The sequence below is a fragment of the Pan troglodytes genome, chromosome 8 (genome assembly GCF_028858775.2).
Source record: "Pan troglodytes isolate AG18354 chromosome 8, NHGRI_mPanTro3-v2.0_pri, whole genome shotgun sequence".
Lineage (NCBI taxonomy): Eukaryota > Metazoa > Chordata > Mammalia > Primates > Hominidae > Pan > Pan troglodytes.
The window spans coordinates 99325476-99353029 of NC_072406.2; the positions used below are offsets into that span (position 1 = coordinate 99325476).

The 27554-nt window shown below is 40.4% G+C and overlaps 1 protein-coding gene across 26 annotated transcripts in view; it reads left to right on the forward strand.

The window, feature by feature from the left end:
* Nucleotides 1-27554, forward strand: part of SHLD2 (shieldin complex subunit 2) — a 96556-nt gene that overhangs the window by 14600 nt on the left and 54402 nt on the right. For 5 of the 26 annotated variants that reach the window (XM_063780819.1, XM_063780818.1, XM_063780820.1 and 2 more), the window contains exon 3: nucleotides 12271-12386. The exons of 17 other annotated variants lie outside the window; for them this stretch is intronic. In XM_063780819.1, coding sequence (XP_063636889.1) covers nucleotides 12271-12386 — 116 coding nt within the window. Of the gene's footprint in view, nucleotides 1-12270; nucleotides 12387-18255; nucleotides 18389-18656; nucleotides 18743-21110; nucleotides 21161-27554 lie in introns of those variants that run through there. 4 more of the 26 variants (XM_054660332.2, XM_063780834.1, XM_063780832.1 and 1 more) reach the window with 3 other exon arrangements.

Consider the following 27554-nt stretch of genomic DNA (forward strand, 5'->3'; position numbering starts at 1 on the left):
ATTACAGGCGTGAGCCACCTCACCTGGCCCCTCAAATAAGATTTAGCTCCAGATAGGACAGGAGGCAAAAATTCTAAATTTACATCGACTCTTTCTTTTAACTCTTGTTTTTCTTTGAACTCTTCCCCCAAGTTTTTATGTCATCTTGATCAGTGTGAGAGAACTTTACTTATGTCATCACCTGCCTTTCCTCTGTGCTGGAGTTTACATGACAAATTCTGCCATGAAAGTTTTCTTGATTTGGTTGGTGATAGTTAAAATCACAGTTTTAGAATTTAAGAAGCTGTCTTGGCCGGGTGCAGTGGTATGGTTCTGAGGATTAATTTTATTTACACACATATAAACACTCACACACACATTTGAGTTCAAAATGTATGTTACTACATTTTACAAAGGAATAAGTAATTTCATAGATTCTGTATCAATATTAAATCTTGGCTGGGTGCAGAGGCTCATGCCTGTAATCCCAGCACTTTGGGAGGCTGACACAGTTAAGATCACTTGAGCCCAGAAGTTTGAGACCAGCCTAGGCAACATAGTGAGACCCTGTCTCTACAAAAAATACAAAAATTAGCTGAGCATGTTGGCACACACCTGTAGTCCCAGCTACTCAGGAGGCTGAGGTGGGAGGATCACATGAGCCCAGGAGGTTGAGGCTGCAGTGAGCTATGATTCTACCACTGCACTCCAGCCTGGGCAACAAGAGAGAGACCCTGTCTCTCAAAATAAGTAAATAAATAAATAAAAAGTTCTCTTTTGGCCAGGCACAATGGCTCATGCCTGTAATCCCAGCACTTTGGGAGGCCGAGGCGGGCGGATCACAAGGTCAAGAGTTCGAGATCAGCCTAGCCAACAGGGAAACCCCATCTCTACTCAAAATACAAAAAATTAGCCGGAAGTGGTGGCGGGTGTCTGTAATACCAGCTGCTCAGGAGGCTGAGGCAGGAGAATCACTTGAACTCGGGAGGCAGAGGTTGCAGTGAGCTGAGATTGCACCATTGCACTCCAGCCTGGGTGATAGTGTGAGACTCCATCTCAAAAAAAAAAAAAAAAAAAAGCTCTCTTTTCTCTTAAGCCTGTAGGTCTTATGATTGAAATTCTTAGCTTTCAAGAATTATCATTTTAATGGATCAAAGACCTAAATATAAGAACTGAAACTATAAAACGCTTAGAAGGAAATGTAGGTTTAAATATTCATGAACTTGGATCAGGCAGGTTTCTTAAATATGACTCCAAAAGTGCAAAAGAACAAATAGATAAATTGGACTTTATTAAAATTAATTTTTTTTTTTTGGTGAGATGGAGTTTTGCTCTGTTGCCCAGGCTGGAGTCAGTGGTGCCATCTTGGTTCACTGCAACCTCTGCCTCCCGGGTTCAAGCGATTCTCCTGCCTCAGTCTCCCAAGTAGCTGGGACTACAGGCGCGCACCACCACGCCTGGCTAATTTTTGTATTATTAGAAGAGATGGGGTTTCACCATATTGGCCAGGCTGGTCTCGAACTCCTGACCTCGTGATCTGCCCACCGTGGCCTCCCAACGTGCTGGGATTACAGGCATCAGCCACTGCGCCTGGCCCTTAAAATTAAAAATTTTTTTTAAAGTTTTTATTTTTTTGAGACAGGGTCTCATCATGTTGCCCAGGCTGGAGTACAGTGACGCCATCATGGCTCACTGCAGTTTCAACCTTTCTAGACTCAAGCGGTCCTCCCACCTCAGCCTTCTGAGTAGCTGGGACTGTAGGCATGTGCCACCACATCCCAGTAAGTTTTGTATTTTTTGTATTATAGAAATGGGGGCCAGGGACAGTGCTCACTCCTGTAATCCCAACACTTTGGGAGGCCGAAGTAGACAGATGACTTGAGGTCAGGAGTTCGAGACCAGTCTGGCCAACATGGTGAAACCCCCTCTCTACTACAAATACAAAAATTAGCTGGGCATGGTGGCACGCGCCTGTAATCCCAGCTACTTGAGAGGCTGAGGCACGAGAATCTCTTGAGTCTGGGAGGTGGAGGTTGCAGTGAGCTGAGACCATGCCACTGCACCCCAGCCTGGTTGACAGGGCAAGAGTCTGTCTCAAAAAAAAAAAAAAAAAAAAAAGAAGTGGAGTTTCACCATGTTGCCTAGACTGGTCTTGAATTCCTGGGCTCAAGCAACCTGCCTGCTTGAGTAAGGTTGCTTGAATTCCTGGGATTACAGGTGTGAGCCACTGCACCTGGCCAAAATTAAAAACTTCTATGTTTCAAAGGACATCATTAAGAAAGTGAAAAGACAACCTACAGAATGGGATTAAATATTTGCAAATTGTGTATTTGTTAAGGGTCTAGTATTTAGAATATGTAAAGAACTATCACAGCTCCATAAGAAAAAAGCAAATAATCCAATTGAAACAATGGGCAGGCCAGGTGCGGTAGCTCACGCCTGTAATCCCAGCACTTTGGGAGGCCAAGGTGGGCGGATCACGAGGTCAGGAGATCGAGACCATCCTGGCTAACACGGTGAAACCCTGTCTCTACTAAAAATAGAAAAAAATTAGCTGGGTGTAGTGGCGGGTGCCTGTAGTCCCAGCTACTCGGGAGGCTGAGGCAGGAGAATGGTTTGAACCCAGGAGGCTGCAGTTGCAGTGAATGGAGATCGCACCACTGCACTCCAGCCTGGGTGACACAGCGAGACTCCGTCTCAAAAAAAAAAAAGGGCAAAGAATTTGAAGAGATATTTCTCCAAAGAAAATGTGCAAATGGCCAAATAAACACATGAAATAAACACATGAAAAGGTGTTGAAATCATTATTCATTAGGGAAATGCAAATAAAAATCACAGTGAGGCCAGGTGTAGTGGCTCATTGCCTATAATCCCAGCACTTTGAGAGACTGAGTCAGGAAGATCACTTGAGCCCAGAAGTTAGAGACCAGCCTGGGCAACATAGGGAGATAGGCGTGGTGGTTTGTGCCTGTAGTTCCAGCTAGTCGAGAAGCTGAGGTGGGAGGATCTGCTTGAACCTGTGCCGTCGAGGCTGCAGTGAGCAGTGATGGTGCCACTGCACTCCAGCCTGGGCAGAGCAAGACCCTGTCTCTAAAATAATGATGATAATGATAATAATAATAGAGATACCAATTCACACCCACTAGAATGACTATAATAACTTAAATCTCAAAAAAAAAAAAAAAAAAAACCCAAAAAACAAAACCCCAACAACTGTTGGTGAGGATGTGGAGAAATGGGAACCCTTATAGGGTTCCTTACTGATAGGGATGTAAAATGATACAGATGCTATGGGAAACAGTCTGGCAGTTCCTCAAAAAGTTAAACATACAGTTGCCATATGACACAGCAGTTCCATTCCTAGGTCATCCCAAGAGAAATGACAACATATGTCCATACAAATACTTGTACATGAGTGTTAATAGCAACAATATTCATAATTGTAAAAGAGTGGGAACAACCTAAATGTAGATCAGCTGATGAATGGATAAACAATATGTGGTCCAGCCGGGTGTGGTGGCTCACACCTGAAATCCCAGCACTTTGGGAGGCCGAGGCAGGTGGATCACCTGAGGTTGGAAGTTTAAGACCACCTGACCAACATGGAGAAACCCCATCTCTACTAAAAATACAAAATTAGCCGAACATGGTGGCTCATGCCTGTAATTCCAGCTACTTGGAAGGCTGAGGCAGGAGAATCGCTTGAACCTGGGAGGTAGAGGTTGCAGTGAGCCGAGATCATGCCATTACACTCCAACCTGGTCAATAAGAGCGAAACTTTGTCTCAAAAAACAAAACAAAACAAAAACAAAAACCAGTATGTGGTCCATCCATACAATGGAGTATTATTCAGCCACAAGAAGGAGTGAAGTACAAATTCATGCTGCAACATGGATAAACCTTAAAAACATTATGCTGAGTGAAAGAAGCCACGAAAGATCACATATTGTATGATCCCACTTATATGAAATGTTTAGAACAGGAAATCCATAGAGATAGAAAAGAGATAAATGGTTTCTAGGAGATGGGGAGGGAGGCAATTGGGAATGACTGTTAATAGGTATGGGGTTCTTTTTAGGTGATAGAAATGTTCTGGAATTAGTGTAGATGGTTGCAAAATGTGAATACACTAAAACTACTGAATTGTATACTTTGAAATGGTAAATTGTATGCTATGTGAATTTTATCTCAATTAAAAAAAAGTATAGGCCAAGTGCAGTGGCTGAAGCCTGTAATCCCAGGCTTTGGGAGGCCGAGGCGAGTGGATCACTTGAGGCCAGGAGTTCGAGAACAGCCTGGCCAACATGGTGAAAACCCATCTCTATTAAAAAAACAAAAATTGTCTGGGCGTGTTGGTACATGCCTGTCATCCCAGCTACTGGGGAGGCTGAGGCACGAGAATTATTTGAATCCAGGAGGTGGAGGTTGCAGTGAGCCAAGATCACACCACTGCCCTCCAGCCTGGTCAACAGAACAAGACTGTCTTGAAAAAAAAAAAAAGATAAATTATGGTATTTGCTTTGGAATTAAATAATTAGTAACTTTTAGTAAGGTTTGGTAAAGGTTTAGTAACCTTTAGTTAACCCAGTTAACTTCTGTGTCTTATATTTGTCTTTGTACTGAAGTAGTTGAATGCCACTGACCCACAGAATGAGTTGCCAGAGAACTGGAGCAACATTCTGTTTGTGGGAAAGAGAATACTCTGTTACTACCTTAATATTAGATTCCCAGCATATCAATTGAAGGGTTTTAAATAGTGAGTGATGTGTTTCAATTTATATTTATATTTACACTTGATCTTAGCCAAAAGGCTGAGAAAGCGATTTTATATTATATTTATAAAGATCACTTTAGCTTTCTCCTGGAGACTGGATTGGTAGGGACAAGGTGACATTGGTGAACTTGGTTAGAAAGTCAGTCAAGCCCGTGTGCAGTGGCTCACACCTATAATCCCAGCACTTTGGGAGGCCAAGGCAGGTAGATCATCTGAGGTTAGGAGTTCGAGACCAGCCTGGCCAACATGGTGAAACCCCTTATCTACTAAAAATACAAAGATTAGCCAGGCATGGTGGTGGGTGCCTGTAATCCCAGCTACTCAGGAGATTGAGGCAGGAGAATCACTTGAACTCGGGAGGTGGAGGTTGCAGTGAGCCGAGATTGCGCCACTGCACTCCAGCCTGGGCGACAGAGCAAGACTCAGTCTCAAAAAAACAAAAACAAACAAGCAAAAAACCAGTCAGTACTCTAGGGAAGAAATAACAATAGCTATATTATGACATAGTAGTGAGTTGAAGATAACTGAATAGCCAAAATATATTTTGGAGATAGTTTGATATGAGAGGTGAGGAAAAGTAAGTAGTCATGTGTGGCTCTTTGTTTCTGGCTTTAATAACTCCAGTAGTTCTGGAAGAGACTTAGTGGGAAAATTAAGGACATTTTGGATAAATTGAGTTTGTCCAAATGGGGTTGCCAAGTGGAGAGTTGAGTAAATGAAGCTAGAGCTCAGGAAAGATGTGGACCAGAGTTATAAGTCATATTTATTTATTTATTTATTTTGAGACAGAGTCGTGCTCTGTCGCCCAGGCTGGAGTGCAGTGGTGCGATCTTGGCTCACTGCAACCTCCGCCTCCGGGGTCAAGTGATTCTCCTACCTCAGCCTCCAGAGTAGCTGGTATTACAGGCACGGGCCACCATGCCCAGCTAATGTTTGTATTTTTAGTAGAGACGGGGGTTTCACCATGCTGGCCAGGCTGGTCTCGAACTCCTGACCTTAGGTGATCCTCCTGCCTCGGCCTCCCAAAGTGTTTGGATTACAGGTGTGAGCTACTGAGCCCAGCATAAGTCATATTTAAAACAATGGGAATGGGTAGGAACACCTAGGGATAGAGTGTGGGAAATAGAATAGGGTCCAGTATACAGCTGTGCCAAATTTCACATGTACAGGTTAGATAGTGGAGTGGGTCAGTTCTGTTGGGAATGCCCTGAAAGTTTGAATAATGATAAGCACGTCCATTTTAACATCATGAGGTAGTGGTGACGTTGTAAGAGGAGTTTCAGTGTAGTGGGTTGTCATGGGTTAAAATGTTCAGATTGTCATGGGTTAAAACGTGAATTGGATATGAGGAAGTGGAGTGCGCAAAGATAGTTTTCTGAAAGTTTTGCTTGGAAGAGGACAAAAAATTGAGACTAGACAGTTTGAGGAGGATGAAAGGTCAAGAATTCTAAGCTAGTGATAAAAATTTCGTCAACATCAATGAATAGGTAATGTAAACACATTAATCCTGGGATGGATGTGAGAAGAGCAAAGAAAGGAATCCTGGGGGAATATCAGCTCTAAAGGTTGAGTAGAGAAGGAAGGAGTGATCTGAGAGGTGTAAGGAGGAGTAGGAATTATCATAGAAACTTTAAGCTTCTTGAGGGCTTGTGACTGTGTCATGGTCATCATTTTATCTGAAGTTCTTATCAACAAAGTAGCTTTCAGTAAATATTTATTAAATGAAGATAAAAATTTTAAGAGCCATGTGCAATGTCAAATGTAGCCCACAGTTGAATGAATATGAGGTCAGGGAAGTGTCCCTTGATTTTGGTGTTAAGCAGCTGATTGCCACCTTCTGTAGAACAGCTTCAGTGGAGTCTCCATAATAGAAATAAATGCCAGGTTGCTGAGGACTAAGCATGGATATTTGTTGAGAGTGGAGACAGTAAGTGCAAACATTCTTTTCAGAAAGCTTTGCTCTTTTTGAAGCTTTGCTCATAGGGAGATACAAGATAGTAGGTAGAGGGGCAGGCTGTGTTTAGATGAGAGAGACTTCAGCATGTTTATATGCTAAATGGAAAAAGGAAAAAGGAAGGTAGAAGTTGAAGATGTAGAATAAAGGAGGTGTGTGTGAATGATTGTACATTGTCTTTGAGGTTAGTGGGAATGGAGTGAAGATACTGGGTTGCAGTACAGATGAGAATACAGTTTCCACTGAAGTAGGAATAAAGGAACAATAGATGGTGCAGATGGGGAAGTGTTTGGGTGGCAGGTGAGAATTCGGGATATGAACACTTTATTTTTTTCAGTGAAGGGGGGATAAGGTCATCCACTGAGATTATAGCGGGGAGGAAATGATGATTGTAGGGGACTGAGGAGAAAAGGAGAATTTCAAGAAAGCCTCTGAGGGAGGTGAGAGGGCAAGCTGAGTGGGAATACTTAGAAAAAATGGAATCATGAATTTTTCACGGCTGTGGTATATATATTTGTATGAATGATTTCCTCCTTCTCTCAGGGCTCAGCAGCCTGGGTGAACACACAATTGAACAGTTGGATTGATCTTGGCCTGGATTTTATGTGTCAGTGTGACAGAGAGAGTAAGGAGGCAAGATATTTCAGTAGCGAGAGTGTTTGAAGTGGTGGGCCATTGAGTCTAGGCTGAATAGGGAACAAATGAAACCAGAAGGTGGCTGCTGGGACATGAAGTGGTTGGTGTTCAAGACTGGATAGTGGAATTGAAGATTGAACGGGAGGAGCAGTTATTGGTTATGACAGAATACAGGATCCAGCTATGGAGTGGGTTTATGAAGTAGAGACAACGTTCCCAAGTCTTTAGTGAACATCAGAGAGTGTCATCTGTTAGAACTTTAGCTGCGGCCGGGCAAGGTGGCTCATGCCTGTAATCCCAGCACTTTGGGAGGCCGAGGTGGGCGGATCACCTGAGGTCGGGAGTTTGAGACCAGCCTGACCAACATTGAGAAACCCCATCCCTATTAAAAATACAAAATTAGCTGGGTGTGGTGGTGCATGCCTGTAATCCCAGCTACTCGGGAGGCTGAGGCAGGAGAATCGCTTGAACCTGGGAGGTGGAAGTTTCGGTGAGCCGAGATTGCACCATTGCACTCCAGCCTGGGCAACAAGAGTGAAACTCAGTCTTAAACAAAAAAGAACTTTTGCTCAAAGGCAGGTGGTAGCAGATAAGAGATAAGGAAAATTTAGTGAAGAAAAATTCAGTTTTTAAAAACGTTTTAGGCTGGGCGTGGTGGCTCACGCCTATAATCCTAGCACTTTGGGAGGCCAAGGTGGGCAGCTGGCTTGAGCCCAGGAGTTTGAAACCAGCCTGGGCAACATGGCAAAACCTTGTTTCTACAAAAAATACAAAAAATTACTCAGGTATGGTGGCATGCACCTGTAGTCCCAGCTACTTGAGAGGCTGAGGTGGGAGGATCTCTTGAGCCCAGGAAGTTGAGGCTGCAGTGAGCTGTGATTGTGCCACTGCGCTCCAACCTGGGCAACAGAGGGAAACCCTGTCTCAAAAAACCCAAAAAAACAAAAAACAACATTTTATTTTGGTGATGGAATTCTCTATTGTTTCGAAGAGTTTTGTTTGTTTTAAAGACATTAACCAGTTTTCTCGAGGGATATTCTATGAAAAAGTGGGTTCCATCATCCAATAAGTTTGAGAAACTGCAAACTCTATCCCATTGGTAATTCACAATGAACCTCAACTTAGATTAATAAAGGCTCTGGGAAATGATGTTACTATTAATGATTTAACATTTATTGAGCACTGTCTAAGGCTCTGTTCTAAGGCTCCCACGTGCATTATTGTTTCCAGTCTTTACAGCAACTATCTCATTTAAGTCACACTGCTAAGCTAGAATGGAAGAGCTGGGATTCAAATCCAGAAAGACTTGCTCCATAGGGTTCTCAAGCCTATAACCAGTATGGAAACAGGCTTGACATTAAATCCAGCATTTCCCCATCTTGTTTGGTTATGGAACCTTATTATCTTTTAGTATTTATAGAGAGATTACTCAGTTGTCCATGGCATGGACCCTGGGAAGTGTTGCCTGAGTCAGTTTACACTGGTGACTGCAGTCTTTTAAACAGCATTGTTTCAGACTATAACTAGTTTTTTCTAACTTGGTTCTCTGTTGATAATACTTAAATGTTATATTTATTTTTCTATTTGAGAGCCTTATATTTTGACTTCAAGGCATTTTCTATTCCCTTTCACAATGACCTTCCCAGGAATCGAAGATATTGTCACCACCACACATTACATTTGAGTTACTAAAACAGTTTATAATCCAAATAGCTATTTCACTTTCCTTTCTCTGGTCTAAGATTATCTTATTGTAATTTGTTTTTTAAATTTAGAGACAGGGTCTTGCTATGTTGTCCAGGCCAGTCTCAAACTCCTGAGTAGCTGAAAATATAGGCATGTGTCACCTCAACCAGTTTATTGTAAAATTTTAATGTTTAGAGATCTTGGAGATCATCTTTTATTTTTAACAGTATTTATTTAGTTTTGCAGGTAGAGAAAATGACAGCTGTGTAGTGCTGTGGAAATTATAATAATTCATATCCAAGCTTGAATGTCAGCTCCACCTCTTTACTATAGCTGTGGCCTTAGAAAACCTACTTCATTTCTTGAAACTTGTTTCTTCCTCTAAAAAGATGAGGATAATATCTTGCAGGGTGGCTATGAAAATTAAGACAGTTCATACAGTATCTGGCACATGGAAAGTTCTCAATGTTAATTACCCATTTTTTTCTGTTTAAGGAAATAGTCTCAATCCTATACCATGAATGAATTATGAAAATAGTTGGAAAGGAAACAACAGTTTTAAATGTAAACTGTCTCAGTCTTATGCTGACATCAGCTACATTTCTGGTAAAGTGATGGTGTCATGATACAGGTTATATTAAGAGTTAAAACCAGTTTCCTTCTGGCTTTCCAACTGACATAATAAGCAAAACCTGCCTGGGCAAACATAGACCTATTTATTGGCTCACTTATTATTAATGTTAAACTAGCTTTGGTGCTGACTTCTGTTCTTGTTTTAAAATTTCACTGTTGTCATTTAAAATCTGACAGACCTTCAGAAGCTTCATAGAATGCTTAATGGTTTAAATCGTCTCTAGAACATGTGAAGTATCTTTTCCAAAGTGGTTTTCTCCATCTGTCAGTATGTTCAAAATCATGTGTATAGGGCCGGGCGCCGGTGGCTCACGCCTGTAATCCCAGCACTTTGGAGGCTGAGGCGGGTGGATCACGAGATCAAGAGATCGAGACCATCCTGGCTAACATGGAGAAACCCCGTCTCTACTAAAAATATAAAAATTAGCTAGCCATGGTGGCGCGCACCTGTAGTCCCAACTACTCGGGAGGCTGAGGCAGGAGAATCACTTGAACCCAGGAGGCGGAGGTTGCAGTGAGCCAAGATCGCGCCACTACACTCCAGCCTGGGCAACAGTGCAAGACTCTGTCTCAAAAAAAAAAAAAAAAATCGTATATAGGACAGAATTGCTTATATTTTCACAATTACTACTGAATGCCTGTTTGGTTTTCATAGCAATCAACTTTTGGAGTTTATGGGCAGTACTTAACATATATAACCTAAGTGTGGATAATTATTTAAAATAAGGCTATTGGAAGAAAAATCTATAGGGATTTCTCAGTTTTCACAACAACTCCCTGAGCAAAGAAAAAATAGGTTGGTTTGAGTTGTATGTGATGAGATTTCTAATATTCTATTCGAAATGCCCCCTAGTAAGCACTAGTGATAGGTATTAATGAGCTGAATTTGATTTCCAGTTCCAACTCTGTCCCTTGCAACTTCTGTAACCTTGAAGGTTTGTCTACGTTTCAGTTTCCTCATATGTAAAAGAGATTACCAATATTTCCCTCCCAAGGCTGCTGTAACAGTGAAGTGTTGAGGTATTTATTTATTTATTTATTTATTTATTTATTTTTTTTTTTTGAGACACAGTCTTGCTCTGTCGCCCAGGCTGGAGTGCAGTGGCATGATCTCGGCTCACTGCAAGCTCTGCCTCCCAGGTTCATGCCATTCTCCTGCCTCAGCCTCCCGAGTAGCTGGGAATACAGGTGCCTGCCACCACGCCCGGCTGATTTTTTCTATTTTTAGTAGAGACGGGGTTTCACCGTGTTAGCTAGGATGGTCTCGATCTCCTGACCTCGTGATCTGCCCGCCTCGGCCTCCCAAAGTGCTGGGATTACAGGTGTGAACCACCGCGCCCGGCCGTGTTGAAGTTTTTAATATAGCCAGCACAGCATGTGGCACATAGTAGGCACACAGCCATTGCATGTTTCTTCCAGACATCTCACTGCATTTTTCAGTAATATTCTTTTCAAGTACGTTCTTCTTTCTCATTCCTTAACATTTAAAAGCTGTATTCAAGAGAGAATATTAATGTTTGCCAAGTAAACTGAAAATATTTCCTTTGCAGCCCACACTTGAGTGTTTTAGGCCGGCCGCGGTGGCTCACGCCTGTAATCCCAGCACTTTGGGAGGCCGAGGTGGGCGGATCACCTGAGGTCAGGAGTTCGAGACCAGCCTCAATATGGAGAAACCCTGTCTCTACTAAAAATACAAAATTAGCCGGGTGTGGTGGTGCATACGTGTAATCCCAGCTACTTGGGAGGCTGAGGCAGGAGAATTGCTTGAACCCGGGAGGCAGAGGTTGCGGTGAGCCGAGATTGCGCCATTGCACTCCAGCCTGGGCAACAAGAACGAAACTCTGTCTCAAAAAAAAAAGAGTGTTTTAGCAAAAAATGATTTTATGTATGACATACCTTGGTTTAAATCCTGGCTTTTTAATTTTAATTTTTTATTTTTTGAGACAGGGTCTTATCTGTGGCCCAGGCTGGGGTGCAGTGATGTGATCTCTGCTCACTGCAACCTCCGCCTCCCAGGCTCAGGTGATTCTCCCACCTGAGCCACCTGAGTAGCTGGGAGTAGAGGTGTGCTCCACTATGCCTAGCTAATTTTTCTATTTTTAGTAGAGACAGAGTTTCACCATGTTGCCTAGGCTGGTCTCAAACTCCTGGGCTGGTCTCAAACTCCTGGGCTTAAGCGATCCACCAGCCTCGGCCTCACAGTGTTGGGATTACAGGTGAGAGCCACCAAGCCCGGCCTGAATCCTGGCTTTTGAATGTAATAGTGTTGTGACCTTAGGCAAGCTGCTTAACCTATCCATAAAGTATTATGAGGCTAAAGTGAGTAATAGTATGTATAAAACATCTAGTTCATTGTCTGGTTTGTATATTCCCAAAATAAATGTTATTATTTTAAGTGGAAACTGTTGTTTAATTTGATAATTCATATAATTCATGGCTTTTGAGAGCCTGCTCTACTCAAAGCCCATTAAGAGCGGGCAGGAACATTGTGAACGAATGTTGGGCATATTATTATTCAAGTGACTGAATTTGGCCTTGCCTGTAATCAGGTTCAGCAAAAGTGGTATTTTCTTTCTTTCTTTTTTTTTTTTTTTTTAAATTGAGACAGTCTCGTCCTGATGGCCAGACTGGAGTACAGTGGTGTTATCTCGGCTCACTGCATCCTCCGCCTCCTAGGTTCAAGCGATTCTTCCACCTCAGCCTCCCAAGGAGCTGGGATCACAGGTATATGTCACCATGCCTGGCTAATTTTTGTATTTTTTGTAGAGATGGGGTTTCGCCATGTTGGCCAGGCTGGTCTTGAACTCCTGACCTACAGTGATCCGCCTGCCTTGGTCTCCCAAAGTTCTGGGATTACAGGCGTGAGCCACTGAACCTGGCCAAAAGTGGTACCTTCTATTGCATTTGAGGTAACAGAAATTGATGGGCTTGTTATTGCATTTGGCGTGGCTGTTTTTTTTTTTTCCATGTTGTCTTTCTCCACTGACTGTCAAAAAAAAAAAAAAAAAAAAAAAGCTACATTCATGAGTGCCACAAGAGAGATTCATGATTCCCAAGTGCTACAGCAGACCAAGGTATATTTTGGTATCTAAAAAGTTTTTCATCTTTTGCTGATCGTGTTTATTAGAAATAAATATGTTACTCTCCTGTATTAAAATTTAACACAATATTGGCAAGCTAAATTTAATCAAATATTCTGCCCATTTTAAAATTCACTTCCTAGCCTGTCCATCCTTCCTTTTATTTTGTTGTTGTTTGATTTTGTTTTATTGTATGCTTTTAGCAGCCTGAAGCCATGGTTTTTAGTTTCTGTCTGTAGTGATAAGTGGAAAGGAGGGATGAGGAAGGGGCTTTACTGGCCCAACCAGAAATAGAAACTAAGAACCCAGGACTGTATTATCTCCCTTGGACACCCAACACTATATAAAATTGATTCCTGCCCTGGCAGACTAAGCATTGGAAAGCTGGTGCTAAGAGTGTTATGAGAATTCCTAATAAATAGAAAAGCTCAAGGATTGACACTATAGTAAAAGATTTCATTTTGACATGTTTATAATTTACTTATCAAGTTAACAATAAGGTGTTTTTATTTATTTATTTTTGTTTATTTTTATTTTATTTTTTGAGACGGAGTCTTGCTCTGTCGCCCAGGCTGGAGTGCAGTGGCTTGATCTTGGCTCATTGCAAGCTCTGCCTCCCGGGTTCACGCCATTCTCCTGCCTCAGCCTCCCGAGTAGCTGGGACTACAGGCACCTGCCACCACGCTCGGCTAATTTTTTGTATTTTTAGTAAAGATGGAGTTTCACCATGTTAGCCAGGATGGTCTCAAACTCCTGAACTTGTGATCCACCCGCCTTGGCCTCCCAAAGTGCTGGGATTACAGGCGTGAGCCACTGCACCTGGCCTTTTTTTGGTATTTTTAGTAGAGACGGAGTTTCACCATGTTGGCTAGGCTGGTCTCGAACTCCTGACCTCAAGGCCTGCCTTGGCCTCCCAAAATGCTGAGATTACAGGCATGAGTCCCAATAAGATTTTTAAAGGGATACCAAAATAATCAACATTTATTTTAGAAGGTGACTTTCTTCAATGAGATGTCAATGTCTACTTTCTGTTATATAGTGCTATTGTTTCTTTTTTCTTTTTTTTCTAAGTGAGGGTCTCACTCTATCACCCAGGCTGGAGTACAGTGGCATGATCTTGGGTCACTGCAACCTTCACCTCCCAGGTTCAAGCAATTCTTTCACCTCAGCCTCCAGGGTAGCTGGAACTACAGGTGTGCATGCCTCACTAAGTTTTGCATTTTTAGCAGTTGTTGGCCAGGCTGGTGTACTTTCTTTTATTGATTGAGTTCTATATTTACACAGCATGAAAGTCTCAGTTGCATTAAGTACATTCGCATTGTTATGCAACCATCACCATTATCTAGTTCCAGAATTTTGCTGTCACCCTAATAGAGCTTGTATATATGTCCCCACCAAATCTTATGTTGAATTGTAATTCCCAGGTTTGAGGTGGGGTCTGGTGAGAGGTGTTTGGGTCATGGGGCAGATCCCTCATGGCATAGTGTTGTCCTCGCAGTAGTGAGTTAGTTCTCACGATCTCCTTACTCCATCCACCTGCTTCTCCTAAAACTTTGAAATATGCTTGGAATTGAAAGTGTTTAGTTTGAGGATAGTTATCTAAAAGTGACATACAGGGCTCCTGCTTTGCTCTTCCTTAGTAAATTTCCTATTTTATTACACAGTTTACTAATACAGAGGACTTGAGTTTTGTTATTTCCATGGAAAACATTATTGAATCTAAATTTAACTAGAGATCTGTAGTTCAGGGAGGGAGAGTGGTTTTATAATATGAATCTTGGATTTGAAATGAACTTAAAGCAAATGAATAAAAATTGTTTCATTAATTATAATGTCTGAAATAATGCATGTTTTTGTGAATAAAAATTGATATAATAAAGTTTAAAGTGACAGGAGTAGATATAACTAATTGTATTTATAATTTCTTGGATGTAAAATAACATTTTTGAAAAATATTATACAATGACCTCACATACAGTGACCTCACTTAATCTGTGTGAGGCTATACACAGTGGCTCATGCCTGTAATCCCAGCACTTTGGGAGGCTGAGGCAGGTGATTGCTTGAGCCCAGGGGCTTAAGACCAGCCTGGGAAACATGGTGAGACCCTGTCTCTACAAAAAATACAAAAATCAGCTGGGCATGGTGAGGCGCACCTTTGGTCCCAACTACTTGGGATGCTGAGGCAGGAGGATCACTTGAGCCCAGGAGGTTGAGGCTGCAGTGAGCTGTGATCGCACCACTGCACTCCAGCTTGGGTAACAGAATGAGACCCTATCTCAAAAAAAAGAAAAAAGTCTATGTGGAAGATACCATGTTAATTGTGTTGGGTGGTTTAGAGATGTTTCTGTCTCCTTCACTGATGACCATGTGTCTCTGCTGCTGTCGCTCACTAGTGATTATCAACTCAACTTCTTACATTTGTTTTAACAAATATTTATATACCCTTTGTAAATTTGCATGAGATAAAGTCATTATAGTTAAAAAAATTGTTTTTTTTTTTTTGAGACAGAATCTTGCTCCATTGACTAGGCTGAGTGCAATGACATCATCATGGCTCACGGCAGCCTGAACCTCCTGGGCTCAATTGATCCTCCTGCCTCAGCCTCCTGAGTAGCTGAAACTACAGGTGCATGCCACTATGCCCAGCTTGTTTTTTATTTTTTGTAGAGACAGGGTCTCACTATGTTGGCAGGCTGGTCTCTAACTCCTGGGTTCAGGTGATCCTCCTGCCTCGGCCTCCCGAAGTGTTAGGATTTCAGGTGTGAGCCACCATGCCTGTCCTATGAAGTCATTACAAAGAAATTAAATTAATTGGTTTCATTGGCAGTATTGAATTTCAAAGCAGAAGGGGTGCTTAAGAGAAATAATGCCTTTGGAGTAATTTCTGATGCTAGATGAAACTCATATCTCATTTAAGGTGTCCATCTGAATTTTATGTTTGGATGATTATGAATTATTCCTTAAAGCTTGAAGTGAACTCTGGCTCTCTAGGATAAATTAATCTTTATTCCTTTAATCTTTATTCCCTTAGGTATATATTAAAGGGATCAAATTTTTTTTTAGAGTAATGTAAAATTAAGGGACTTCTTTTGTTAGGTGAATTTCTCAGGTTTTAAGATATCAGTATCATTGTGGACATTGACTACATTGTCTACTAAATTCTGTAATTTTAACTTATAATTCTCAGTAATTGGCTGGGTGTGGTGGCTGACGCCTGTAATCCTAGCACTCTGGGAGGCCAAGGCGGCAGATCACCTGAGGTCAGGAGTTGGAGACCAGCCTGGCCAACAGGGTGAAACCCCGTCTCTACTGAAAATACAAAAAAATGAGCCGGGCGTGGTGGCGGGTGCCTGTCATCCCAGCTACTGGGGAGGCTGAGGCAGGAGAATTGCTTGAACCCAAGAGGTGGAGGTTGCAGTGAGTTGAGAATGCGCCATTGCACTCCAGCCTGGGTGACAAGAGTGAAACTCCATTTCAAAAATAAATAAATAAATAATAATAATAAAAATACAAAAATTAGCTGGGCGTGGTGGCGGGTGCCTGTAATCCCAACTACTTGGGAGGCTGAGGCAGGAGAATCGCTTGAACCCGGGAGGCGGAGGTTGCAATGAGCCGAGATCACGCCACTGCACTCCAGCCTGGGCTACAAGAGTGAGACTCTGTCTCAAAATAATAATAATAATAATTCTCAGTAATTTTTGCAATTTTTTTGGTACCTAAAATAATTTCTGTTATTGTGTTGGATAACTTTGTCAACTTCACTTTGGGAATATCTAAATATAGGTAGCTGCATTCGAGCCAGAGGAATATTGGGTTTTTTTGTTGTTGCTTATTTTTGAGGCAGCCTTACTTTGTCACCCAGACTGGAGTACATTGGCACAATCATGGCTCACTGCAGCCTTGACCTTCTGGGCTCGTGTGGTCCTCCCAACCCAGCCTCCCAAGTAGTTGGGACTAAAGGTGTGCACCACCATGCCTGGCTAATTTTTTAATTTTTTTGTAGGGATGGAATTTTGCTATGTCACCTAGGCTGGTTTCGAACTCCTAGGCTCAAGCAGTCCTCCCACCTTGGCCTCCCAAAGTGCTGGGATTACAGGTATGAGCCACCGCACCCAGTTGAGAAATACTGGGTTTTAATCAAGATTATTGTCTGAATATTGAGTCTTAATGACTTTTTTGATTTTGTTTTTTTGGCCATAGTATTAAGTTTGCAGTTGATAACCTTCTGTACTAACTAGAAGTAGTATAGAAACTGCAAATTAAAAAAAAAAACCCAGGTAAAATGTTGATGGCTGCTATTTTTATTTAAGGTATTAGTAAAGGAAAAGAAGTCAGGGACGTTATGGAGGTCAAGTTTTATATTATTAAAACTCAACTTCATGATTTATACATACTTAGAAATAGTCTGAGTGATGTGTGACCAAAATATGATTTCTAGGAGGAATGATTGTTACATCCGTGGAATAGCTGCGTACACTTTATTGTTCTTGGTGCTTAAACTTTAGTTGTCCTGCTAAGATAAAGGAAGACATTCTTTCAGTTGGAAATCATAATGTATTTCTCCATTGAAACAGTATGGTTTGAACAGTGCTATATATTCTTACTCATTATTATTCCTTAAATGAATATTTTAAGCTCCTGATAGAAGGCAGGTACTGTGTTATATGCTGTTTGTGTTACCAGAATACAAAGATGAAGAGAACAAAGTATTACACAATTCCTAATCTCACATAAATGCTATTTTTTTTTTACTAGCTGTGGGGAGCACAAAATAAGTGGTTGAAAGTCATCTGACACAGTTACATTTATTCCTTTCCTTTTCCATGGCTCTCAGGAATAAATTGTTCTACTCTATGGATTAAATTGCCCTTTGTTTATTGCCTGGGATCCCAACTTTATTTCATAATTTTATTTCTTTGAGGAAACGTTTCACAAGTTTTATAACAAAGTATAACTCAATTTGGAGAGCACAATCTGTGCATAAGTTGGAGGCTACCTATTGTGAAATGGAAAAATGCTTGTCCTAGCATTACTAAGTTAATGTATAGCTGGTAGAAAGTTTTCACTTTTAATTGCTAACTTGCCTAGTGAGAGTGAAAGATTGATTACGGCAACTAAAAAGTATAAAAACTACTGAGTAGTTTTTAGGTACAGTCAGTTCTTCAGTAGAACAAGAATCTTTAGAAATAACTTTCACTAATTCTTTACTAGTTGTTTTTCCTATTTCTCTTGGATACGGATCATCAGAATGTTTTTTGTCCCTCTTACCCGCCCCCCCCGTCCCCCACCCCCCGCCTCCCACTTTTTTGTTGGGAGGCTTATGTGAGAGCATTAGAGGCCTTGAATGTTTGGGTAGACAAGGTAAGTATTCAAATAAACATTTCAAGATCATTGTGACAGTGAAATTATTTGATATGAAAAAGGATCTCAGTTATTAGAAAAAACACAACTGTGTTAATACTGACAGCCAGCGTTGCTATAAGTGTTTTATGTGCATTATCTCACTTAAGCTTTACAACAGTCCTAAGAGAGGAATGCTGTGGTTATTACACCCACTTGACAGACCAGGGAGCAGAAGCACAGAAACCCAAGGATTTCTGCCGTCAGTGTCATGCATTTGGCTGGAGTTATGATGTCGTGCAAGTAATGTTCCTTCTTTTTCCCTCTAATTCATTTTTATGTTTTTCTTTTACAGGGCAATTTTGTAAGATTTAGTTTCCAGGGGTCAGGTTTGTTTGGGTTTTATGTCCTTGGGAAATCCTCAGTACCTTATTTCCCATATTCCATATTTTTTTATCTTAATTTTTTTTCCCCTCAAATGTTATACAGTTTAATGAGTCAAGTGGTCTTTCAGGGATTGTTAAAACAAACAGTAATTCTCAGCTTCCACCTTCATTTCCTCCTCTCATAGGTAACCATCCTCAACTCATAGGTATTTGGAATTTACCTGTGGTTTTTCAAGAAACATTAAAAAAATTGATTTACTTGAATTTTCAGGTTAGAACATAAATTATTTGCATGATTTGCTGTGTCCTTGTGACTAACTCAAACTAAACATTCTATCAGTTGTCCAAATTTCCCATTTTCTTTCAAATTTCCCATTTCCTTCACTTACTTTGTCAGTTTCATCATCTTGAAGAAGCCTTTTCCAGAGCACAGTGCTCCAACATGGAGTAGTCTCTGTTTTCTCATAGTGCCCAGCAATCATCCTTGGAATTCTCTTTTCTTTTCTCCTGCATTGGCACTTCTGTTTCTTCTCCTCTTATGTCTTCCTGTTTCATGGGAGGCAAATATTTGATACCTTATGTTTTTTGAAAACACTTTATTTTCCTCTCACCCTTCATTAGTGGTTTCACTGTATGTAACATTGAGATTGATGATTTTGCTCCATTGTCTTCTAGCTTGTGTTATGCCTGTTGAAAGTACAAAATCATTCTGGAAGCTTATCTATTGTTAGCTATTTCCCTCTTCTGGAAGCTTGTAGGATCTTCCCTTTGTTTCCACTGTTCTGAAACTTGTAAATGATATGCTTTAATATGGTTGTACTGTATTTTAAACAATTATGCTCTGCACTCAGTGTTTTTTTGTTGTTGTTTTTGTTTTTTAATTTTTAAATTTATTTATGTATTTTTAAATTTATTGTTTTTGTTTGTTTTTTGAGACGGAATCCCACTCTCGCCCAGGCTGGAGTGCAGTGGCATGATCTTGGCGCACTGCAACAACCTCCGCCTCCTGGGTTCAGGTGATTCTGGTGCCTCAGCCTACCCAGTAGCTGGAATTACAGGCGTGCATCACCACGCCAAGCCAATTTTTGTTTTTTGTTTTTGTTTTGTTTTGTTTTGTTTTTTTGAGACAGAGTATCACTCTGTTGCCCAGGCTGGAGTGCAGTGGTGCGATCTCGGTTCACTGCAACCTCCGCCTACTGGGTTCAAGCCATTCTCATGCCTCAGCTTCCCGAGTAGCTGAGATTACAGGTGTACCACCACGACTGGCTAATTTTTTTGTATTTTTAGTAGAGACGGGGTTTCACCATGTTGGGCAGGCTGGTCTTGAACTCCTGACCTCAAATGATCCACTCACTTCGGCCTCCCAAAGTGCTGGGATTATGGGCGTGAGCCACCGTGCCTGGCTTCACTCAGTGTTTTCAGTTAGGAAACTTACATCGTTTAGTTTTGGGACATTTTCTTGAATTATTTCACTGATTTTTTTTCCTCTCTGTTTTCTCCCGTGGATTCCCCATTGCATAGATGCTGAATTATCTTGACTGGACCTCCAGTTTTTTCTTCTTTATTCTGTTGCCATCTCTTTGATTCCTTATTCTTTCTGATAAATTTTCCTAAGTTTAATTTCCAAGGCTCTTTGGAAAAGTATTGATTTTTTTTCATGGATGGAGTATCTACTCTTTAGACGCAGGGTCTTGCTCTGTCGTGGCTCACTACAGCTTTGATTGCTCAGGCTCAAGCGATCCTCCTGCCCTAGCCCTCCCAGTAGCTGGTACTACAGGCCTGCACCGCCAAACCTAGCTAACTTTTTTGATTTTTAGTAGACAAGGTCTCGCTGTGTTGCCCAGACTGGTCTCGAACTCTTAAGCGCCAAGCATTTCTCTTGCCTCAGCCTCCTAAAATTCTGGGATTACAGTGTAGTATCTTCTGTATTCTTTCCATGGACACTAATGATGGGGTATAAAATTCCTTTTATTTATTTATTTTTTTATTGACATCAGAAATTCCTGCTAATAAAATTCTTTTTAAATTTTAAGTTTTTTTCTTCCCACAGTTGTCCGTGTTTCCTCCAAGTTCCTTTTCTATTTTTTGTTTTCCTTTGTTTTCTTTTTGTGGTAGATGCTTTCCTCAGATGAGTGGTAATCCTTGACTATTTGCAGTTATGCCTCTAAAAGCTGATTGGAAGCTCTTAGTACCTCGTTGGTACTTGTTGAGTAGAGTTCACTCTAGGGTGATCTATCTGTGTCATTTGCTGGGGCACCCTTCATATCAGCTTCTGATTACTTTTCCCTTTTCTGAAAAGGGAGAGAGGTCTTTTAATTTCCTGTCTGGTGGGAGGAGGTCTGTATGCCACTTCTGTGGGAGAGTGAGGGAAGTAGGGCAGTGAGGATTTCAGTATTCAGTACATATGTGTTTTCTTAAGGCCTCTGTTTTCATTAAGCCTCCCCCGCACCAATGTGCTTTATGTTTCCCTGCTCTGAAATCCTCCTGAGGGAATAATCCTCTAGAATTTTGCCTTGGTGGGAAAAGCATAGTAACCTAACCATGTGGTATTTAGGAAGGTACTGAGAGATTGAGTGTTTCCTAAGGAGCTTTCAGCCAGCCTTCTTTATTTAGTGCTCCCTTCACACCTGTTTCTACAGGCGCTATCTGTTACCAGTTCCTGAGCCTTTTGAGGATTCTGTGGACGAAGGTTGGTTTTTGGCTTTCCATACTGCTGGTTTCTTGGATCTGCTATGTCAGTTACCATTTATGCATTTGCTTTCTAGCTTTTAAATTTTGTTTATGCCTTAAAAATACCTGATGAGGGCCAGGCGTGGTGGCTGAGGCCTGTAATCCCAGAACTTTGGGAGGTCGAGGCAGGTAGACTCCTTGCGTCTGGGAGTTTGAGAGAAGCCTGGGCAACATAGCAAAACCCCGTCTCTACTATAGAAAAATTAACCCAGTGTGGTGGTGCACGCCTGTGGTCCCAGCTACTTGGGAGTTTGAGGTGGGAGGATCGCGTGAGCCTGGGATGTGGAGGTTGCAGCGTGCTGAGATCATGTCACTGTACTCCATCCTGGGTGACAGAATGAGACCCCATCTCAAAAACAAAAACAAAAACCCCCCAAAAACCTTATTAGTATTTTAGCACAATTTGGGGAAGAAATGAAGTTAAATATATGTATGTTCCATCTTCTCTTTACCCAGAACTTATTTCTAATTTTTTTTTTGTTAAGCATCTTTTTTGTTTTGGTAAAATATACATAAAATTTATTATTTATAAGTATACAGTTCAGTGACATTAAGTACATTCACAATGTTTTACAGCCATCACTACTTTCTAGTTCTAGAACTTTTCTATCACACCAAAAAGAAACCCCATACTCATTAAGCAGTCACTCCCCATTCCCTCCCTCCCTCAGCCCCTGGAAGCCACGAATGTGCTTTTTGTTTCTATGGATATGCCTTTTGTGGATATTTCATATAAATGAAGTCATTCAGTATGCGGCCTTTTGTCACATGTTTTCATTTACCATAATATTTTTGTGGTTCATCCATGGTATAGCATAGATCACTGCTTCCTTCTTTTTTATGGCTGAATAATTTTCATTGTGTGGATATATCACATTTTGTTTATTTGTTCATCAGTTGATGAACTTTTGGGTTGTTTCTGCTTTTTCTGGCTATTGTAAATAGTGCTGTTATGAACACTGATGTACAATTTTTTGGGGTGCACATTTGTTTTTATTCTTTTGGGTATATACCTCGGTGTGGAATTGCGGGATCATATATGGTAATTCTGTCTTTAACTTAATGAGGAACTGCCAATCTGTTTTCCTCAGTGACTGTACCATTTTATATTCCTATTAGCAATACACAAGTGTCCCAATTTCTCCACATTTTTGCCAACACTGTTTTCCATTAAAAAATTTTTATTATAGTCATTCTAGTGGGTGTAAAGTGGTATCTTTTTGTTTTGATTTGCATTTCCCCAGTAACTAATGACATTGAGCCTTTTTTCATGTGCTTGTTGGCCATTTGTATATCTTCTTTGGAGGAATGTCTGTTTAAGTCCTTTGCCCACTTTAAATTGTGTTGTCTTTGTGTTGTAGAGTTGTAAGAGTTCTTTATACATTCTGGGTACTAGACATGATTTTCAAATTTAGATACATGATTTTCAAATCTTTTGCCTCTAGATGTCTTTTACTTTTTTATTTTTGATCCTTGAACTCATCTATATTCTATGGTTGTGATGTAATGATGACAGAATTGGTGTCATTTGTGTTTATTTACCAGGTTATTTGGAAGGATTATATTTTAGGTGCTCTCCTCTCCCCCAGTAAATGGTATTATGACACAAGGGTTATAAAGGACTGATAAGAAATTACTTAAGACAGAAAGGGAAGTTGGCCTGCTTCCAAAATATGGTCCCAGCAGAAGTGAAGTTAGTTACACCAATAACTACAGTCAAAAAGCTATTTTTATCCATGATAATGTATTTGTTGTTATTAATATTAAAGATTATATTTTGCCAGGTGCAGTGGCTCACATCTATAATCCCAGCACTTTGGGAGGCTCAGGCGGATGGATCACTTGAGCTCAGGAGTTTGACACCAGCCAGGGCAACATGGTGAAACCCCATCTCTACAAAAAATGAAAAATTAACCAGGCTTGGTGGTGCGTGCCTGTAGTCCTAGCTACTTGCGAGTCTGAGGTGGGAGGATAGCTTGAGCCCAGGAGGTCAAGGCTGTGGTGAGCCGAGATCGTAGCACTGCACTCCAGCCTGGGCAACAGGACAAGACCCTGTCTCAAAAACAAAACAAAACAAAACAAAACAAAACAAAACAAAACGACTATATTTCTGCATTAAGTGGGGGTATAGAATCCTATCTAATATTTGAGATAATAATTGTTATAGTATTTTATTGAGCTTTTATTGGGTACCAGATGTGTTCTAAGTTTTTTTCATGAATTATTTTCGCTAATCTTATTCATTGTTGTGTCCTGAATGAGTACTCACATATTTGTTGAAGGGCTCAATGGTCCCTAAAACCTTACATGCTGTTTTGGAAGGTTAACTTGCCAAAGGTCACATAGTTGGCAAATGATGAAGCTGAGATTAACATTAAGATCTGATTCCAAAGTAGTCTTTCTTAACTATATTGCTTTATGTGGAGTTTTGCCATTGATATCTAGACAGAAAGTCTCTAGCAATGGAAAAAAATAATTTTTAATTAATTTTAATTTTTTTAGTGTTTTGCTTCTTTTATTTTTTTTATTTTGTGAGCCACCGTGCCCAATTGGTTTCTTTTAAAAGACTAGTTAGCTTGTGCTTTAGGCCTCTTGATTACTCCGAGGTATTTAATTAATATCTTTGAAATCCTAAGATTTACTGTATCACTTCTGCAATATCTAAATTTTTCCTTCTTACTTATTTCTGTTCTCCTTCTACAGTCCTTTCTATTATGTTTAATCATCAAAACATTGTTCTTGTTTTCTACTGCAGTCTAATTTTTAGTGTTATGCTGTTTCCAGATGCCATTTGGGTCATTTTCAAAAAAAGATGAGTAATAATTAACAAGTAATGAATATTGTTCTTTTTACCATTCATTAAGAACAATTGTTAATTGTCTTATTCTATTGTGAAGAATATCTGTAATTCCTGCTTAGAACCTGGGTTGATAGCAGGATATCAGGAAGCACTAAGTGTACACAGAACGATATAGCTGGAAAAAGTATATATGTTAAAGAATAATATGTTGTCTAAGGACAGAATGGAACTGATCACACAGGTTCTTTTTTGGTAAGCTTCAAAACTTCTTATCTCCCATAAAAGTACTTTTTCTTTTATAATATGCAACAATAACTTTCTGTTTAGTTAATTAGTTTTAAAGCAAGCTTAAACTTATAATTTATAAAGAATCATATTTGCTCCCTATCATTGTTTTATAGCTGGGGCTATACTGACAAATAAGAAAAATAAAATTCCTGCCCTTGTGGAGGAGACAGTTAAACAATGAGACAAATACATTTCAGATGGAAATGAGGACAATGGAAGAAGAGTAGAGCAGGATGAAGGCATGAAGGGTGACTGAGATCTGGTCAATCTTTAGATAGTGTAATACAGGAAACTGCTTTGAAAAGATGACTTTTGAGCAGAGATCTTAATGTACTGAGGGAGTGAACCATTCGAGGTCTGGGGAAAGAATTCAGCTTCCTCTTCAGATGTACAAAATTACAAGATATTGCCATTCTTGTAACTGAAAACCTATAAAAGCAGGATAAGAAGTACGGTTTCTAAAAACCCATCGAAGAGCTGAGGATACAAGGGAACCTAAATGAACCAAACTCCAGAAAGTAATCAAACTTTCCTAGTAGAGAAGAAACCCGTGGTTGCTCTAGGATGGAACAACCAAAGGAATAGGAATCCACCATAGATGAGGGGAAAGGAGAAACCAGCCACATTTTTTTAAATCAGATTTTTAATGGCCACGTATGGGCTGGTTTGACAGGTTAGGATCCTGAGAAGCCCTAGCAACTCTAGCACCAAAGAGCAAGTATGCACCCACACTCCAGCTCCTACCCACAGATGTTCACTGAATGTTCAGGAGTAGTAAGCCAAAAGCCTGGGCCAGTGACGAACTGGCATAGATAATACCTGAGGCATTTGGAACCTCTCCCAGGTATAGGGCAACCACCCTTAGAAGGCAGGATTGCTGAGAGAAATCCAGCAGAGGCACTCCAGGCTTTCAGTTCTGGAATGCTGCAGGCAGGGGAAGAGCCAGAGATAACTCTCACCCCACACTCTGGCAGTCCATGTTTTCAGCCACCAAGGACTGGGGACAGGGCAGAAGAGGTGATTGAAACTGCTCTAATTCATTTCAGGCCTTCATAGAATGTAAGGAAGCTGCCCTCCAGAAGGCTGGCTGGGGAGGAGGAGCAGGGCTGCACGAGGGCACCTGAGCTTCAGAAAGCAAGGTGTGCGACTGGAGAGCAAGGAGAATCTAGCAAACCAAACTCTGACCGTCGCGCTTAATGCAGAGATAGAGCTCCTACAGTTTTTTTTTTCTTTCTTTTTTAAAATATAAACTTGAATTTTTGAAATAGTTTCAGATTTAAAGAAAAATTGCCAAGATAGTATAGAGAGTTCCCATAAATGCTGCCTCTAGTTTTTCCTATTTTTATTTAATTTATTATTTTTTTAGTTTTTCCTATTTTTAACACCTTATATTAGTATGGTATATTTGTTATAATTAATGAACTAATACTGATATATTTTCATTAACTAAAGTCCATACTTTATTTACCTAATGTTTTGGGATCCCATTTAGCTGTCACATCTCCTTAGGGTCCTCTTGGTTTTGGCATTTTCTTAGACTTGAGCTTCTCATCTCTTGTTTTTGATAACTTTGACAGTTTTGAGGAGTATTGTTCAGGTATTTTGTAGAATGTCCTTCTATTGATATCTGTTTGGTATTTTTGTCATTGTTACAGTGAGGTTTTATATTTTTGGGACGAAGAACATGCAGGTTAAGTACAATTTTCTTTCCTTTTTTTGAGACAGTGTCTCACTCTGTCACCCAGGCTGGAGTGCAGTGGTATGATGACAGCTCACTGCAGCCTTGAACTCCTGGGCTCACGCGATCCTCCCTCCTTAGCTTCCTGAGTAGCTGGGACTACAGATGCATGCCACCACACCTGGCTAATTTTTTTTTTTTTTTTTTAATAGAGACAGAGTCTCACTGTATTGCCTAGGCTGGTCTTGAACTCCTAGGCTCATGCAATCCTCCCACTTCAGCCTCCCAAGTAGTTGGGACTACAGACATGTGCCACTATGCTTGGCAGTACCATTTTCATCACATATTAAGGGGACATACTGTCAATATGACTAATCGGTGTTGATATTGACCTTGATCATCTGGTTGAGGTAGTGTTTGTGTATTTCTTTACTACAAAGTTACTCTTTTTTCTCCTCTGTTTACATACTGTACTCTTTGGAAGGAAGTTACATATGCGCAGCCTACACTTAAGGCATGGGGAGTTATGATACCCCTCCTCAAGGGCAAAGTGTCTATATAAATTATTTAGATTTCTTCTGCATGGGAGATTTGTCTCTTCTTCCTCATTTATTTATCCATTCAATTTTTTAAATATTAGTATGGACTTATGGATATTTTATACCTTGGGTTAAAATCTTATTATTGCTTTATTTATTTTATTGGTCAAGTTGTTCCAGCTTTGGCCACTGGGAGCTCTTTCAGTTGGTATGACTTTTTGATATACCACTGTCAGTGTATGTGTGTGTATGTGTGTTTGCACTTTCTCACTTTCTGGCACTACAAGATGCGCTAGTATATTTAGGGACTAAAGCATGTAGTATATGCTTTAGTATATGCTTTATCTAGTATATTTTTCTGTCTCAATCCTAGAATTAGCCATTTCTCCATGGAGCCTTGGTTCCTTTTACTGGAGAATGGAGAAACCAAGATCTAGGTGCTAGGTGTACATGTTGCTACTGGGGTGTTGTTGCTTGTAGGCCATCTCAGCTGACAGAGCCAGAAAATGTATGTATTTATACTACCCTGTATATATCCACATATCTATAAATATTTCTATATGTATCCATCTGTATCTAATTAAGCTAAACATGAGTTTATATTGATGTATTTGGTTCCAGTTGAATCACTACATGGATGATTCTAACTTCCTGCCCTTGCTTATCTGAAAACTCCTGCTCCAATAGTGAGAAATCTGTCTCCTACCATCAGCCACCCATTTACTTAATCATTCTACTCTAGTATACATGTAAGGTACTCCCACAGTTTTAAAAATTGGTGGCTTGGCTATGAAACACAAGCAGGTCTCTGTAATTTTACCTAGGCTCAGATCCCAGACCTGCTCAAGTGAAGGACTTGATCTCAGTCCTTAAATATTTGAAGCCAGTGATTAACTGTCAAATTAAAGCTGCATCATAGCCCACACCCAGCTCAGTTACATATTGGATTGACTCAGACTCCCTTCTAGTGTCCTAACAGAAAAATTGTCATGTCTTTTTCTGGAAGTAAAATATTACTTAATTTAATAAGTAATCTATTTTTATATAA